The sequence below is a fragment of the Anabrus simplex genome, chromosome 2 (assembly GCF_040414725.1).
Source record: "Anabrus simplex isolate iqAnaSimp1 chromosome 2, ASM4041472v1, whole genome shotgun sequence".
Lineage (NCBI taxonomy): Eukaryota > Metazoa > Arthropoda > Insecta > Orthoptera > Tettigoniidae > Anabrus > Anabrus simplex.
The window spans coordinates 274,591,709-274,610,031 of record NC_090266.1 but is presented as its reverse complement, the minus strand read 5'-3'; the positions used below and the strand labels follow the sequence as shown (position 1 = coordinate 274,610,031).

Below are 18,323 nucleotides of genomic sequence, written 5' to 3'. Positions count from 1 at the left end.
GTTAACTTCTTAGGTTGTCGATAGAGAATCTCCTTTACCTCTCTGTATTTATTCTTTCCAGACTTGGAAAGTATTATTTCTACCGGGAGCAGATGTTACAGGCACAGAAACAAAACAATGAGCCTAACTCTTCTTCGTATTTTCATTACTTACCTTATGAAATCTTACGTGTACCCCTTCGTTGGGTGTCTTGCTGCAGGCCTCTTCGAACTGTTCCGTTGTAATTCCGATATCGTCCACAAACGTCCCTAGCATTGTATCAACCTGCAAGGAAGAGAAATCACACCGTTATCACGCATATCTCAATGTCTGAGCTCATCTTTGTTGAAAAGACCCTTATAAAACCAGGTTTCTGAATATAATTCGAAGAATATGTTTTATTCATACTTTCTACTGAAGTGGAGACTAGTTTAGATCAAGAGGTGTGTAACTGCGCAGTTCTACATCACTTGGAATATTGAAAGAAAATATTGAACTTTTATGTATGTACCCTTCCTCTACAAATTCGATTACACATTTCCTGAAAAAACAAGATTTTAGTTCAAAAATAAAAGCATACTTTTTTGCACAAACGAAAGATATGAAAGCTGCACTTCAACAAAAACAACAGGCCATGAGTGCCCTTGGAGGATTCCACTATCCGTCACCTCGACTCTAAATGAAATAGAATCGTTAACTACATACCCGGCCGTCTTTGTCCCAGGGGTTAACCTGGTACTCAGTTTTGGTGTAGGATGGATGGCCCTCAGGGCCAAGTGCCTATCCCAAAGTGAACATCTCATTTCTACATTTTCAGACTTCCTGACGAGCTCACTATGTACCGAATGCAATCTAAGAGCAGCGCACCCATAACCGCACGGCCAACTCGCTCGGTTTGGCCATTTTTGTTCTGTTCTTAACCACCCTTCAGCTTATACTATGCACTCAACACGACATAAAACGCTGAAAGTCTACTTCAAGCCAAGAAATCTTTATGGCTGTTTAGCTCTTGGCTCCAATGATCAGTCCAGTACAAGATTATCAGAAGCTTCAACCAGTCAACAGCTGTATATCGTTTTAGTATTATCACACTTATGTGCACTCGTTTTGATATACAGTCAACAGCATAGCGCACTCAAACACCTTTATAGCTTCTTTGCATTAATAACATGCTTCATTACGTAACTGTATTGTTCTTATGAAGCCGACAACCGACATATTTGGAGACAGCAGCCCAAATAATTTAAATCCAAAAATAAACCAGAACAATCGCGGGTTAAAGGGGGAAGTAACTTGGACTATTGTAGTGGCTACTGCCTACAGAGTCATGTTTCCAGACATTTGAAGGACCCTGTATAGCTTGTCTAGTATTCGAGACAAGATGATGCAACTCCACAAACAACCAACCTCCTCCATTTCTGGAATCCTAGCATACTACGACCCAAATGATTGGTGCTATATGCAATCACACCAGGAAGTCCTAACAGTGGAGCCACTGGCGAGAATGCAAGTGTTTGGTGGGTTAGCAATACCCAAACACGGAGAGGGAACCATTCGGCTACAAAATTGATAGTTCGGCCTCGGATGTTTGCGGTCTCAAGCAGTGGCGCATAAAATCATGGAATACATGTTGTGGATGTCAATCCTCCAACAAGACCACTTCAAGGCATAGGACATGATCTGTTGACGTGACCTCGGTTTCTGGTCGATCTCCCAGGAAGGGTACTGGCGCAGCGAAAATAACATCTGAGACGTTGCAATCAGGATCCCTTGTAGAGGACGGGATGTACCGGTGTACTGTACCGTTACATGACGAAGTTTTCAACTCGTTTGATGGTCCGAGACAGCATAAGACCGAGCTCACACTGTGATATACACTAAGTGGCCAAACGTCACGGGAAGTGGTGTCCCATTAGAAAATGAGCCGTGCATGACCCCTGAGCATTGCGGCTAGGTGCGGCGTAGCTGAGCAGTCTGTCACAGACATCTGTGTCGTCAAGATGGCAACATGTTGTGACTTAACCGACTTTGAAAAGGGGATGATCATCGGCGCACGGTGCATGGGTCATAGAATTGCGTAGATTTTACGCGAATTCGGGTCTCCGAGGTCAACAGTGTCGAGGGTGGATCTTCAATGTCGCAGAGAGAATGTTACCACCCGCGTAAACCTCCGCACGGGAAGACCACAGGTGTTTAACGAACGGACATCACGTCGCCTCCGCAGAATCATACTGGAGCGCTCGACGGGCTACTGTGAGTCAGATCACCACCCAATTGAAAGTTGGGAGTCAGAAACCCATTTATACCATGACTGTAAGGTGGCAACTGCACCGCACACGCTTCACCAGCCGACGACCAATTCGTGTCCCTTTGATGAAAATTCCACACACACCTCAACGACGTGCATGGGTCCACGAACATCGGCAATGGACCATAAAACAGTGGCGGTGTGTGGTATGGTCCGATGAATCCCGATTCCAGTTGTATCGAGCTGATGGGTGCGTGAGAGTGTGGCGTATGCCCCATGAAGCTATGGATCCCGCGGATCAACAAGGTTGTGTCCAGGCGGAGGGTGGCTCAGTTCTAGTCTGGGTGGCATTCTCAAGGTCGCAATTAGGTCCCATTGTCCGGTTGCAGGGAGCACGGACAGATGCATGTTATTTGGGCATTCCTTCAGACCATTTGCATCCCTTTCAGGCCCTACAGTACCTTGATATAGATGCCATATTCCAACATGACAATGCACCATGTCACCGTTCTGCGGTGGCACGCAGGTGGTTAGAGGAGAACTCCAGAGGCGTTTCGACCATGGATTGGACCTCGAGATCCCTCGATCTTAATCCAGTCGTGCATTTATGGGATGCTGTCAATGGTGGTGTACGCTCCATCAACCCCGCACCAACTACACAAGACCAATTGTGAGTAGCAGTGCAAGAGGCGTGGGTGCAGATCCCTCCAGCACGATTTCAACACCTTGTAGAGTCAATAGCTCGCAATATTGCTGCCGTGTTGAGGGCGCGCGGAGGAGCAACTCGTTATTAACATCACATTCGGTGTCTTCCCATGACATTTGTCCAATCAGTGTAGAACCAAGAGTACGAGGAATTAGCTCATGTTCTACAACCCGTTGCGAGGACCCATATTCCAACGAAGAAATTGTCCGAATGGTGCAGACTGAGCTAGAATTCCCTGTTGGTACCGCTCAAAACGTTATCAGACACACAATATCCCGAGACACGGTGAGACCTGTGGAAGGGATTAAGAAGATTTATATTCGGGAGCGATACAAGGAGTACAAACGACAATTGGTCAGACAACTGGAAAAGACTGGAGAACCATCCCAAGGAGTACTTGTAGCAGGAGAATATCTCGGTCACAGTCCCAAACCGAACAAGGTGCGAAAGATCATTTATTTGGCTGTAGAGGTTAACAATTGTGATATGCTAGACAGGAAAGTATCTATCTTCACACCTGGCATGTCCTCAAACATATAGACTTAAGAGGAAATCTCGAAAGAGACAAAGCTGGGGAGGGATATGAAGGCGAAGTTATTGGAAAAGCAGCCGAAAATTTCCGAAAAACTCACTCTCCAGGACAGGTACGGCCAAGAATTTCGATGATCAAATTGAGCCTACCGGGGAAGAGGTACCTCCCATTGATGAGTTCGAAAGAGCCTACCGAGTGATATTTTCATCTCCAGAAACCCCTCCTCAGACGATTACAAATCAATAAAAAGGTGGTTTCCGTGGTTTCCCATTTTCACACCAAGCAATTGCTGAGGCTGTACCTCGATTTAGGCCACGGCCGCTTCCTTCTCACTCCTAGGCATTTTCTATCCCATCGTTGCCATAAGAACTATCTGTGTCGGTGCGACACAAAGCAAATTGTAAAAAAACAGATCAATAAATAAATCAAGCTACCACCGATGGTAGCGAAGATGTCCATTATCCAATCACGAACAGTGAGATTCAGCACGCGTAAAAAACCATGGAGCCTTGGAGGATAATGCAGCCGGGATTGCGGTATTGTCTGAGAAGACCTGAAGCGAATAAAACTGCCTGGCCTCGTGGGAATATTAAACGTAATCTGGGGGAAGAAAGCGATCACCACCATCCTGCGCGAAAACAGGTCGGTTATGTTACCGAAAAGTGCACCGTTGTCTGAAGTAGGTAATTGGCGACCGATTACTATTTCCAATATGGTATTGAGATTACTCGGTAAGATTGTTAATACCAGGTTGGAGAACCTTGTAAAGTTGCACAGTTTCCATAAATTGTTTACCAAGTTGGCTGGGACAATGGCGAATACCACTATCTTGAAAACCATCGTATGAGAACATAGTAGTACTGAGATCCAAATGGTGCAATTTAGTACAGACCTAACGAAGGCATTTGACAGGCCCTGTCTAGAATCTATTATAGACGCCTGTCATGCAGTTAACCTAGACGGAGCTAACCTAGACGCGGATACCAATGAATATACAACAGCTGTATGCAAGGATGTTCGTACGACAATAGTGTGTAAGCTAAAATCAGTGTTCGAAGAGAAGTAAAACATTGAGATCCCAACAGTGGGCATCTCTTCAATATGACCCTTGATAGGACTATAGAACGGGAGGGAGTTAAACTAGGAAATGGAAAGGTGTCTGGCTTTTACGGATGACGTTGCACGTCTGGCTATAAACCTTCACACGATAATGAAGGGGCGTCTCAGAGACCTGGAAATCTTCCTCAAACATACGAGCATTGCATGTAATTTTACCAAATGCTCAGCATACCAACTACTTAGGTTATCCAGCACCAAAAGGTGCTACTTGGAAACCAGACCGAAGATGAAAATAGCAGGGGAGAATATACCCACCCTTGCTATAGACTTCCAATTGAAGTATTTGGGACATTATGTGACCAGAATGGAGCACATGCAATAACACTCACCAACCTTGTAAGTAAAATTACCAGGTTGAAGAGCGCAGAAAATATGAGTTCTCCAGCAGTACCTCCTACCGCGCCTGTATCACAGCCTTCAAAATATGGAAATTACTACCGAAAAACTGAATAGATGTGACCGGATGATCAGGAGCTTTGTGAAAGCAATCTTCCATCTGCCTAAGACCACACCGAATGCCTACATGCCCCCGTTAGGCATGGTGATCTATCGATTCCCCATCTTCGATATCAAGTGGGGCATATCTATCACTATTTAACGAAATTGCAGATTCAAGGAGAAAATATCATTCAATATCCTCTAGCAACCAACTCGGGGAAGAGGCTATTTTGAAAACTCGATGTAATAAGAGGAGTCCCAGAAATAACTTCCCCCAGGTCCTACTAGAAGAAATAGCTCCATTCAACTGGCTTGGGAGAAGGTTTAAAGAATGTCACCTCAGAAAGAAGTAAATGGACCCTCAATCCACCTTCGTGCTGGAAAAGAGGTGATTATATCCAAGCTAATCAATTGTCCAAGATAGGACCACCTTTTGTCGCTGAGGAGAGAGCGATGTGCAGATGTACAACGTGCGGATATAGGGAAACCCTCTCGCATGCATTTCAGCATTTCTCCGGACGCACTTTCAGCGGATCGCAAGCCACGATGACATCAATCGACTCCTCAAACCGTCCATTCAACAGCAGGGAATCCTAGTTCATGATGCTCCAAGATGACAGTAAAATGTGATTGGTACATCCCAGATCTTATTGTACTAAAACAGACAGCGTATGGGGTGGAGGCTACTGCTGCATGGGAATACAAGGACTCAATATAATGAACATAAAACTTAAAGTTAGAAAAATACAATAAACCTGAGGTACCTGATAACATCAAACAGCTTTGTAATGTCAGACAGGTCATCATTTCACCTTTTGTGTAGGTGCACGTGGGACATGGCCTCAGTCAAGCAACCTTGTGGTGGAGTAGGTCTCCCTGCCGAGGTGTTGCAGGCGGTGTTCGCCACGACGGTCCTGCAGCATGCGGGAGAGATTCATCGGGGCTTCATGGAGAGCGTTTGGTGACGACCTGTATGCCGGTGTAATTCGTCAGGGACGGGGCTTCATCACAACTGAGGAAAGTCCGACCATCTTCCAAGCAGTCCGGCGACCTGTGGAATGCCAAACTGGAACGAGGCTGACATCGAACAGGGTAAGATGAAGATGAGGAGGGAGTGTTTAGTTCCAGAACGTGACAACCAGGCTGCAGGACCTTTATCTGGATATCCACATCCGAGCAGGAACTTCAGCCCACTGCTGCAGAGGACGCACAGTCAGATCATATCTCACCATCAGAGGACCAGACGGAGGAGGTGTACCTGGACGTCGCCAAAGCATTACAATTGGCGGGGCTAGAGGAACCCCACTGGCTGATGGCACCCTGGTGCAGCGACTACACCATAACGGAGAAGGCATCTATTTCCCCAGGATTGACGGGATAGACCAGGTGTGCCTTGCATCCAATGGAGTGCCAACGTATGGCTTCAAGGAGCTAGAAAGCCTAGTAAAACAAGTCTATACCGGACGAAATATTCACTTCGACCTGGATTATGAATAACAATGATGCGTATAGGCCTATGGACGAAAGGTGTTCATCCCAACGAGACCATACCCGAACTGCAACCAATACTCCAAATGGTAGAAGACTCCGTAAAAATAAATATATCTCGTCAACCAATATCAAACGACCCACTCCTGGAGGAAAGAAGAAAAGATTAAGACGTCGTCATCATCATCATCCCTTAAGAAAACAATTTGGAAATAGACGGAAGCCGGACCAGCCTGGACCAAGCCACTAGAATGATTGACAGGATGCTGGACTATTGAGGACCACGCCGCAGTATCCTCAGCTTTTGAATACCTATGTGTCATAGTTATACCGACAAAACCTATAATGTAAGGGACTGATCCAAGAAAACCACACAAGAGGTTAACAATCTGACATGCATTTCTTGTAAATTGTTGTTTAGAATAAATTGATGTTTTACCAAAATATGGGTTACCGGTGGGAGGAACTTGGACTCTTTCTGATCTCTTTATGTTTTGTGAATACATATGTATTTGATTTATTTTTATGCACTTTTATTACAATCAATTAATTTTGCAATTATTCGCTAACTAGTCAAAATAAAACACAATTCCAGCTCCAGATTAACTGTAGGTAAATTCTTCAGCTCTCGTTGTTACTACTCCTTCGTTTCGGTCGTGATTGCTCTCGGGAACTTAGGCATTTCCAGCCGAACACATTTTTGTCAGGAAATATACGCTTTAAGACCAAAAATCCATGGCTTGTAGAGTTTTAAGTCTTGTGGGCATTCTCAAACAAAAAAATATGGCATCAACTACCTATCCTGAAGCAGGACATAAATGTCAAATTTAACCCCGTCGAATATTTCTCACTTATGTAATGACTATACCTCGAAAACAGTTGCCGACATTTTAAAGCAGTTTTTTATTCGTGCCGAAAGGCCTAAATACTAGAGCAGTATTCCACAAAATGACGAGTAAAACCAGGTCTATCCTGCCATTTTGTAGTAAGAGCTAAAATATTATTACAAACTACTTCCAACAATATTACGGTTTAGACCTTTGGGAGATAGTAGGTCGTTGGCCTTACCATCCTAGGATAATGAGTTCGATCTCTTTGTTATTAGGTTCCACCACGTTAACAAAAATGCCCGTGACAACATTTCGACAACCTGGTCTCGACGTCTTATACCAGTTAGCAGATAGAAGGAACGCTAAACAAGTAAACATAACTATTTGAAGATGTTGGTATGTACTGTACGTCCATCTCACAGGAAGTGAAGCCCACGTGATTTGAAGTTTCTTCACCTCCTGAGGATTTTCGTAGCCGAAGAACATGAGTCCACACGTGATTACTTCTCGTGTTCAACAACATTGTCAAATTAAGTTATTTTGATCTAAATTGTGCCCATGAGTATATCGCTCATTTGTAAGCAGACTCCATTAATACTGAGTGTTAACTTTATGTATTAATATTCAACTTAGAACAAGGCCATAGTACGAAAACATCTACTGGGACCAGTAGCACAGCCAGGAATCAGTTTGGGGGAGGGGCATTACTGTAGGTCTTCATCCAGAATTTTATTTTGGTGGATGTTCAAACTTGCAGAGAATTTAGGTGGTATGGACTATCTAATAAGGAAATGAGTGTCTTGGCTCCTAGTAAGATTCCGGAAGCTAATAGTAATATACATTATATATAAAATGATTAATAAAAGTACATTCGTTAAAACTACTGGGATGTCTGGACTTCTTGGATACTTCCTCCCCCACCCCCCACATCTGGACATGCCATTGTCTTCACCTATTATTCCCTTCCCAATTACTAGTTCTTAACAGACGCCAGAGAGTCGCAATTTCGTCACGCAGGAATTTTTTAACGTGCCGGAAGCCAACGACACGGAGCTGTTACCATTACGACACACTTTTAAGGGCCACCGACCCAAGCCGGGATTTGAATCTGCGAACTCAGACTCAGAAGGACAGCGACTCAACCAACTGAGCCACATGAAAAGGAGACGTGTGCACTTATTGTAATAATTAGATACAGTTATAGTTTTTACGAAGATTTTCTGAGGAGCATTTATTAAGACGTACATTTTTCAACTGCCCTATATGCACGAGACCAGATGGAAGAACTAGCTGGACGTTAAGGAGCCTTGCTGGATTGTCGCTTCCTTCTTTGTTTACTTTTAGGTGTCCTTATTTTAGAATTTGACTCAAGGCATCCTGCATTCGATTTGCGGCGCTGACAGTGTTAAGAAATCATGCAATGGGGAAGATACAGCCTTGTTTGTGGGAGCAATGGTGTTGACCTTGAGTCTCCCGTAATCAGAATGTCTATGACCAGGAAGATACTCACCAGCACGCGGCGTAGTACTCGTACCAAAGTGGTTCCTTTTTGAGAAGACAAATTAAATTAAATTAAATTAAGATTCTACTCCCTCACAAAGAAGAACGATATTATCAATTTTACGATCAGTTTCATGAATACAGCCTGTTTATGTTAATAGTACAGAAACTATGATTTCAATTGTTGGATATATACATCGTAACAATCAATATCTATTGAAGATCCGTCACCGCACTCATTGTCGGTAGGACTGGCTTTCATTTCATATCCCCCTCCCAAGGAAATGTCGGATCCACGTTACTGGCCTGGACTTATACCCAACCCACTGAAATTACTTTCTGAATTCACTCACCAATTAAGGAACAAGGTAACCCCGAAGAATGGTTCGACACTCGAAGTACACCACAATTAATGACGCGGTTATGGTTCAAAAGTACTAAAGAAAAGTAAGCAAGCTTAGGGTTTGTGGGATTTAAAATTGTATAAACAATAGCGACGGGATCTACAGTTTTAAGTAGAATCCGATTTAATAGAACGTATCTTCCCATTTTGAAAATTTTGCATGCGTCAGTAGGGAAAATAGAACGCAGCTGGCACAGGGGCCAGTGCGCAAGATGGCGGCTATACAAGGGCTCTTATGGGACTAACTCTGGGGAGCTGGCACAGGGGTATGTGAGCAAGATGGCCGCCACGTGCAATCCAGATCTAGCCACGCGCTACGACCTATGACACCCTGAGACAAGAGGATGTAGTCATTTTGTGGAATACTGTTGAAAGAAGCTACTAAAAGGGGCACCCGACTTGAGAGAGCATGGGTTAGCGAACTCGGGGCCTTTAGCTGAGTCTTGGCATTATGTATGCTAAGCTGTTGTCTATCTAACATCCCTTGGCCAACTCTCGTAGGACACTTCATTCCGAGGTGGTGGGGTCGAGCAGAGTAAAGCTCCTCCAGGGTCACCCTTGTCCCCAGGTAGAGGCCTAGCAGAGTAAAACTCCTCTAGGGACACCCTTGCCCTAGGTAGGGGTCCAGCGGAGTAAAGCTCCTCCAGGGACACCTTTGCCTTAGGTAGGAGCCGAGCAACCTGTGCTGTTGTTGTGTCTGCATTGGCGAACGTGGTGTCTTTAGATGAATCTAGGCATGATGAGTGCTAAGCTGTCATCCATCTAACCTCCTTGGCAACTCTTGTGGAGGGCACTTCCGCCCGATGTGTGGTTGAACGGAGTAAATGCCACTCTCAAGAATTCGAACGTGGAGCTGACATAAGCTCAAAACTAAAGAGCTCAAGGACAATTCAAATATCCTCACCCTGATTGAAATGTGTGTACGATGAAGGTGTACTGACAGAAGTAAATGTGGATACACGTGTACATCTCAGCAGAAAAAGAATGACTTTGCGAGCTAAGCTGTATTTTACGATCTTCTGTAGTAAAGGAATGCTGACAATGTGTTATGACGCAAGACACCTGACATGAGAAAACTCTGGGTCTTTGGCTACAGGTCAAAGCTTGTTAATGGCGACGTTACTACAGCTCTCGCTACTACGATGACGTTACTCTGCTGAGATCCTCATTTCATGAGGTAGGGTGGAGGGGTAGAATTGCACCAACGGTATACTGCTAGTCGCAAGAGCGACTAAAAGGGAGTGGGTAACTCGGGGGAGAGCTGTGCTAGCGCATAGGGAGCAAATGAGAATACACAGGCTCTTATGGGACTAACTCGGGGAGAGCTCTGCTAGGGCTCCCGAGGCAAGATAGACGGCCACGTGCTACGACCTCTGACACCCTGACACAATAGGATGTCGTCACCTTATGGAATACTGTCGAAAGAGCAGTGGCGTATCCTGGATTCCCGGCGGAGGCATGCAACTAGTAACCATGCAGTAACACAACTTATTTAGTAAATTTCAATTCTATTCACCCTAATTGCATGTAGGTGAATTCGACCCTGCGATTCTATTTCAGAATTCCTTGGTGACATCACTGTAGAAGTCCTCATATGTTTTCAACTCAACAAGATGATCCTCCCCTATTATTATTTTTACTATTATTTATTTTCCACGAATTGTAGATATAATTCTGGAATGGTGAATGGAAAAGGGGATAGAACCACATGCACGAATGACTGCGCATTGAAACCGTGCGTTAGATTAAAGAATACACCCAAATTTCGAGCTAGAAGAATTTAAAAAAGAATCGTCGACCTGAATAGAATTCGAACTCTTGACTCCTCTACTTAGGCAGCGCGCTGACTCCGACTCCGAGTTGCAAATGGCTTATGTGCGATATGCTGATGAAGGATCAAGCTTTGAAACGTTGACTTCCTTATGCAGTGCAAGGTAAGAAAGAGCGTAAGCATAAGTCACAGAAGTTGGCGTGGAGTCAACACCTCAAAGCTACTTTCTTCATCAGCATATCGCACACAAGCCATTTATATCTCGGAGTCAGCGCGCTGCCTAAGTAGAGGAGTCAAGAGTTCGATTCCTATTCAGGTAGACGATCTTTTAAATTTCTTCTAGCTCGAACGTTGGGTGTTTTTTTAAATTAAACGCACGCTTTCAATCCGCAGTCATTTACTTAACGTGATACTCAGTAGTCCAAAGGGAAGAGCCCTGAATTCCATTCCCAGTCGTGTGTAGCTCTAACCACTTCCTTTAATTCTGCTCTGAACACAAAGTTTTAATCTCTAAGTGATGTCATCATTACAGTAGACAATTGAAGGTCATCAATCACTACTGATCTGCATTTAGAGCAGTCGCCCAGGTGGCAGATTCCCTATCTGTTGTTTTCCAAGCCTTTTCTTAAATGATCGCAGAAAAATTGAAAAATTATTGAACATTTCCCTTGGTAAGTTATTCCAATCCCTAACTCCCCTTCCTATAAACGAATATTTGCCCCAATTTGTCCTCTTGAATTCCAACTTTATCTTCATATTGTGATCTTTCCTACTTTTAAAGACGCCACTCAAACTTATTCGTCTACTGATGTCCTCCCACGCCATCTCTCCACTGACAGCTCGGAACATACCACTTAATCGAGCAGCTCGTCTCCTTTCTCCCAAGTCTTCCCAGCCCAAACTTGGCAACATTGTTGTAACGCTACTCTTTTGTCGGAAATTACTCAGAACAAATCGAGCTGCTTTTCTTTGGATAGAGTTCAAATATAAAAGCTTGAAAATTTTACAATAAAAAATTCAGTGTACCAAACACCAAAAACAATTAGCGCGATACGCATCAACTCACACGCTAGTATCCTTGACTCTGCAATCGCTTAGTTTCAAGAACTTGAAGTAGCTTTCTAAATTGTGTCCCAATGAGTAAAGCACATACATTAAGCCTTAAACCAACTCCCTAGTCCTATCCAGGGCCGTCACGTGCGTGGGGTGGCCGAGGCGGTCGCCTTGGGCGCCGCGATCGGGGGGGCGCCGCCGTGGGTAAAATCTATATATATAAAATAACTTGTCCTGACTGACTGACTGACTGACTGACTGACTGACTGACTCATCATCGCCAAGCCAAAACTACTGGACATAATGAAATGAAATTTTGGGGTTACATTCATATTGAGATGTAAATGCTCGCTAAGAGAGGATTTTTGGATATTCCATCGCTAAGGGGGTGAAAAGGGGGATGAAATATAAAAATGATTGTATCTATATCGCAGAACTTTAATAGTTTACAGATGTAAAAATTAGTATTTAGAATCATCTTTAAGAAAAGGAAACATGTATTTTTTTGTTTTCAGAAAATCCCAATAGGAGGAGTGGGAAAGGGTGATAAAGTGGATGAATGCCTTTAATCAGGATACCGGTACTTATGTCTCAGAAACTGAAAATATTACAGACCTGAAAATTTGTACTTTTGATCTCTTTTAAAAATAAAGAAACACGTATTTTTTATTTTTGGAAAATACAATTAATGGGAGGATGAAAGGGGGGGGGGTGAATTTTTTAAATGGGTGTATCTATATCTCAAAACTTTGAAAGTTTACAGATGTAAAAATTGGTATTTAGAATCTTCATTAAAAATAAAGAAACACGTATTTTTTGGTTTTCGGAAAATCCCATTAGGAGGGTGAAAACGGGGAAAAACGGGTTGAATACCTTTCAAGAGGATACTTATATCTCAGAAACTTAAGATATTACAAACCTGAAAATTGGTGTTTGGGATCTCCTTTAAAAATAAAGAAACACGTATTTTTTTGGAAAATCCAATTAATGGGGGTGAAAAGGGGGCGAATTTTTAAAATGAGTGTATCTATATCTCAAAACTTTTAAAGATTATAGATGTAAAAATTGGTATTTAGAATCTCCCTCAGAAAAAAGGTACACGTACTTTTTTGTTTTCGGAAAATCCTTATAGTGTAATAAGGGTGGAAAAGGGCGAAAAATGGGTTGAATGCCTTTAATGAGGCTATTTTTATTTCAGAACCTGAAAATATTACAGACCTGAAAATTGGTATTTGGGATCTAGTTTAAAAATAAAGAAACAGGTATTTTTTCGTTTTTGGAAAATCCAAATATGGGGGGGGTGTAAAGGGGGGTGAATTTTTTAAATGAGTGTATATACATCTTAATACTTGAAAGGTTTACAGATGTAAAAATTGGTATTTAAAACCTCCTTTAAAAATAAGGAAACATGTATTTTTTCTTTTCGGAAAATCCCAATAGGAGGGTCTAAAAGGGTGAATAATGGGTTGAATGCCATTAATGAGGATACATTTATATCAGAAACTGAAGATATTACAGAACTGAACATTTGTACATGGGATCTCCTTTAAAAATAAAGTAACATGTATTTTTTTGTTTTTGGAAAATTCAATTACTGGCGGTTAAACAGGAGTGACAAATTGGGGTGAAATTTTTGAAAGACTAGATCTACAGAATACCTGAGAAACGTAAAATGTTACAGACGTAAAAAGTGGTATTTGGAATCTCCTGTAAATGTAAAGAAACATAGGTGTTTTTTTTTTGGAAACTCCATTTTAGGGGAACTAAACACGTGGTGAAATTTTAAAATGAGAATTTCTACAGTATATCTCAAAAACTGAACATGTTGCAGAAGTGAAAAATGGTACTTTTTATCTCTATTAAAAGTCAAGAAACGTGTGTTCTTAGTTTTCGGAAATACCACTTGGCTGGAGGGGAGGGGGGTAAAGTGACTGAAAATGGTGTTGAATTATTTTAATTAAGCTACTGATATCTCAAAAATGAAGATGTTACAGACGTAAAATTTGATATTTGGATTCTGCTTTAAAGTAAAGAAACACGTATTCTAGAAAAATCCAATGAAGGGGGGGGGGGGAGGTGAAAGAATTGAAAATTAATTGACTTAATTGTATGAGAATACTTACGTCTAGTAAAAACTATAGTTGTTACTGACGTGAAAATTGGTATTTGGATCTCCTTTAGAAACAAAGAAAAAGGCGTTTTTTGGGAGGTATCATATTGGGGGGCGGGATTGAAAAGGAGTTTAATTCCTTTCATGAGGTCACACAAATCAAAAACTGAGGAAATTAGAGTCGTGATAATTGGTATTTAGAAGATCCTTTACTATTAAAGAAACAAGGTTTTTGTCGGAAAATTCAATTTGGGGGGGGGGGGGAGGAGTGTGGAAGGAAGTGAAAAAGTGAATTATTTTTATGGGGATACTTATATCTGAAAACTGAAGGTAATAGACGTGAACATTGGTGTTTGGAATCTCCTTTAAACATAAAGAAACATGCCTTTCTGTTATTTTTTGTGGGGGGGGGGTAAATAAACTTAACGGTTGCGGGGTGTAAAAAGGAGTTGAGAATGTGAGAATAGTTGATTTTACTGTTCATAATGTACTTATAAGGAGCCTCCGTTGCTCAGGTGGCAGCGCGCCTGCCTCTCACAGCTGGGTTATGTGGTTCTAATCCCGGTCACTCCATGAAATATTTGTGCTGAACAAAACGGAGGCGGGACAGGGTTTTTTCCGGATACTCCGGTTTTCCCTGTCATCATTCATTCCAGCAACACTGTCCAATATCATTTCATTTCATTTGTCATTCATTATCCATTACCCCAGAGGAGTGCGACATGCTTCGGCAGCCGGCACAATTCCTATTGCCGCCGCCAGATGGGGCCTTGATTCATTCCATTCCTGACCCTGTCGAATGACTGGAATCAGGCTGTAGATTTCCGATGTACTTATTCTGGTCATAAACCGATCATTTTTTCTTTCCTGGGTTCGTTTTCAAGAGCCACCTTTTTCTTCGGAGAACGTTCTTAGATTACAGTACATTTTCCTGGCATATAAATAAAAAAATTAAACACCTTTGAAATAAACGATAGGAATGAGATTGACCGTCCAATTGTTCACCTCTATAATAAGGTCAACAATGCACGGAATATGTCATTCGTATCACCAGAAATCCCGCACACTTGGCTACGCGCGACTATGGTGCTGGTCACATTGTTAACAATGACAGTGGCAGCAGATGTAATTTACCGCCAAGTAGCGGTTTTGCATCTTGCTATGGGGTCCAGAACATCTATAATAATAATAATAATAATAATAATAATAATAATAATAATAATAATAATAATAATAATAATAATAATAATAATAATAATAATAATAATAATAATAATAATGTTCTGGACCGTCGTCAAATGTGCAGACCACGCTGGAAACGGGTCTTGGACGGGTAATGACTAAGAATGCAGTCCAGCCGCGGGTTCAGTACCGCCAAGGCACCCAAGAGGACACCACGTCGGATCTCCTCAAGGATTTGATCCTTATTAAAAATTCTTATAGGAAAAGATGGCAAAGATTTAGGGACCCAACTGACCGGGTGGAATACTTGGACCTAGCCCGGGAAGTACGAAATCGATTGCTGGAAAGAAAGATTGAAAAATGGGAGGAAACTTGCCGTAATCTATTAGAAAACGAGTCAGATCGCGAATTTTGGCGGATTCTCTCAGATAACCCGTCAGATCGCGAATTTCGGCGGATTATATATAAAACAATAAGCATTCAATTCTAAATTTCAGTATAATACCTTAGCGAAGCACGGGTATCTTGTTAGTACAGGGTGGGGCAGAGTGGGCTCCCTGATTTGATGGGTTAACTGTATAAAAACCGTACAAGATTATTACAAAAGCTTTTTATTTCTGAAATCTACATACAATGCCATTTTTTCATTTGGTTCTAAAAATGATATCGTCCAGGTGACGACCTTGACGAGCGACGCACATATTCAGCCGTTCAATAAAGTTTTCAAAAACTCTGCGCAGCATATCTGGCGTTATTCTAGCGATGACATCAGCAATTGCTTCCTTAAGGGCTTCCACGGTCCTTGGTCGAACTTTATAAACCTCAGATTTGAGGTAACCCCAAAGAAAATAATCGCATGGGCTTAAATCGGGGTATCGAGGGGGCCATGAAACATACCCTCGTAATGAGATCACGCGGGCGGGAAACTGTTCTTGCAGAAGTTGGCGAGAGCGACGGGCGGTATGAGCCGTGGCACCATCCTGTTGAAGCCAAAAGGCTTCCATTTCCATTTCCTCACCATACTCTTCCATTTTGGGGAAGGAAAAGTTCTCCAACATCTCACAATAGCGCACAGCGTTCACAGTAACGGTTGCATCTTCCGATTCAAAAAAGTAGGGGCCAATAATGCCTATGGAGGACACAGCACACCACACAGTCACTTTTGGTGAATGAAGAGGTCTTTGGTGAAGATTGCGTGGGTTTTCAGCTGCCCAGTAACGAAAATTTTGCTACCAAACCGCCTACGAAATGCCCTCTGCGTCGCCACCACACTATCGTTATTTTTAAAAAACGTTTCGACTACAAAACTACAAAACCACGATGCTCGCCAGTCCACGGCATGGTGACTGCTAAAATGGCGTCTTTCCCCCCACCAAATTCTACTACTCCCACTCCGCTTACTCACGTGCACGCTCTTCAGTGATTTATTGAAACTAGGGAGTCCACTCTGCCCCACCCTGTATATATATATATATATATATATATATATATATATATATATATATATATACATATGTATGTGTGTGTGTGTGTGTGTGTATTATGCATTTGTTGTTTAATTCTATAGACGACTGCATTGGTCTCTGCGTTATACAATAATACAATGGATGCATTTCTGAGTGCACACAAATTCTCTCTATGTATAGTGCACTGTAGTAACTGTGTATACTCAACAGCGCTGTCCGCTGTGGTAGTAGGTGATGACGGTGGGAGTAGGATCGTGACTCGTCGGCGCCGGTGAGTCGACATCAACACCCCTCCCCACCCGCAGTGCGCATCGGACAGAGTTTACACTTTTCTTGGTTACTTAGTTTTATGGTGACACTGATATAGACACGCCGTTGCTGTTTACGCCAATTGCTAATAGTTTATTCTTCCGTGCGTTACGAGCTTTATGAATACTGAACGATGTTGTTGTGAAGTGCATAGTGATAGTGATTAGTGGAAAACTCAAGAATTATGTCGAAAAAGTTGTCAGGGGCGCAAAGGAGAAAGTTGTACAAGGAGAGTGAGTTAGTGAATTAGGCCTTATTAAGTAAAGTGCAAAATCTAACTAAACACAAAATTTTGCTGCGGCTGAGACCAATACGTCTCCACCTAGCTGTAGTTCCTCCTCACAAAATAACAGTCAAGAGGCCAAAGACACTGAATTTGTACCTGTACCTTCCCATACTGATGATACCATTACAAGCGATAGTGACCACAGTGATCGTGATAGTGAGAATGGAAATAAAAGAGTGATAGAACTGTCAACAGACACTGAAACTAAAATTGAATTTATTTACAAATCGGAGCAGGTACCGGTGATTACTTTAGATCCTGCAACGTGGCCAGCGCACATTATGCACATTCAGCGTGATGAGTTTGTATTGAAACGGCCGGCTGAATATTCTAAAGAAGACCATGATTACCCAAAAAATTACGGAAATAGGTACTTTTCAAATAAATTTCGGTGTCGGTTTTTGGAAAAGGGAGAAAATATATCCCGGCGATTGTTGATTTATTCAGAAAAATCAGATTCTCTCTATTGTTTCTGTTGTAGATTGTTTAATCCCTCATCAAAGTCATATTTAGGTCAAGCAATGGGTTTTAACAACTGGAAAAATTTGGTAGACCGTTTAAAATCCCATGTGTTGTCACCAAACCATTTCAAAAATATGGCAACATGGTTTGAAGCACAAAAAAGGATTAAAGGAGACACATCAATCAACCATCCACCATGAAGCAAATTGTAACTGAGGATCAGTGTTCAGAAGTGGTATTGCGACAGTTAGTGGAAGTTACTTTATATCTAGCAGAGCACAATATTGCTTTTCGTGGGTCAACTTCCAAAGTTTTCACAAAAAAATAATGGAAACTTTCTTGGAACACTTAAGACGTATAACTAACAAAGAAACACAATTTCATTTATTAAGTGTGTTAATACAAAATGAGCTAATAACTATACTAGGTGACTCAGTAAAG

General features: G+C 42.1%; 1 protein-coding gene across 1 annotated transcript in view; it reads right to left on the bottom strand.

Annotated features, from left to right (window-relative positions):
* Positions 1-18,323, bottom strand: part of LOC136862774 (cilia- and flagella-associated protein 36) — a 126,028-nt gene that overhangs the window by 80,360 nt on the left and 27,345 nt on the right. Inside the window, exon 3 of the mRNA XM_067139020.1 lies at positions 154-264. Within this exon, the coding sequence (XP_066995121.1) occupies positions 154-264 (111 nt within the window). The remainder of the gene's footprint in view (positions 1-153; positions 265-18,323) is intronic.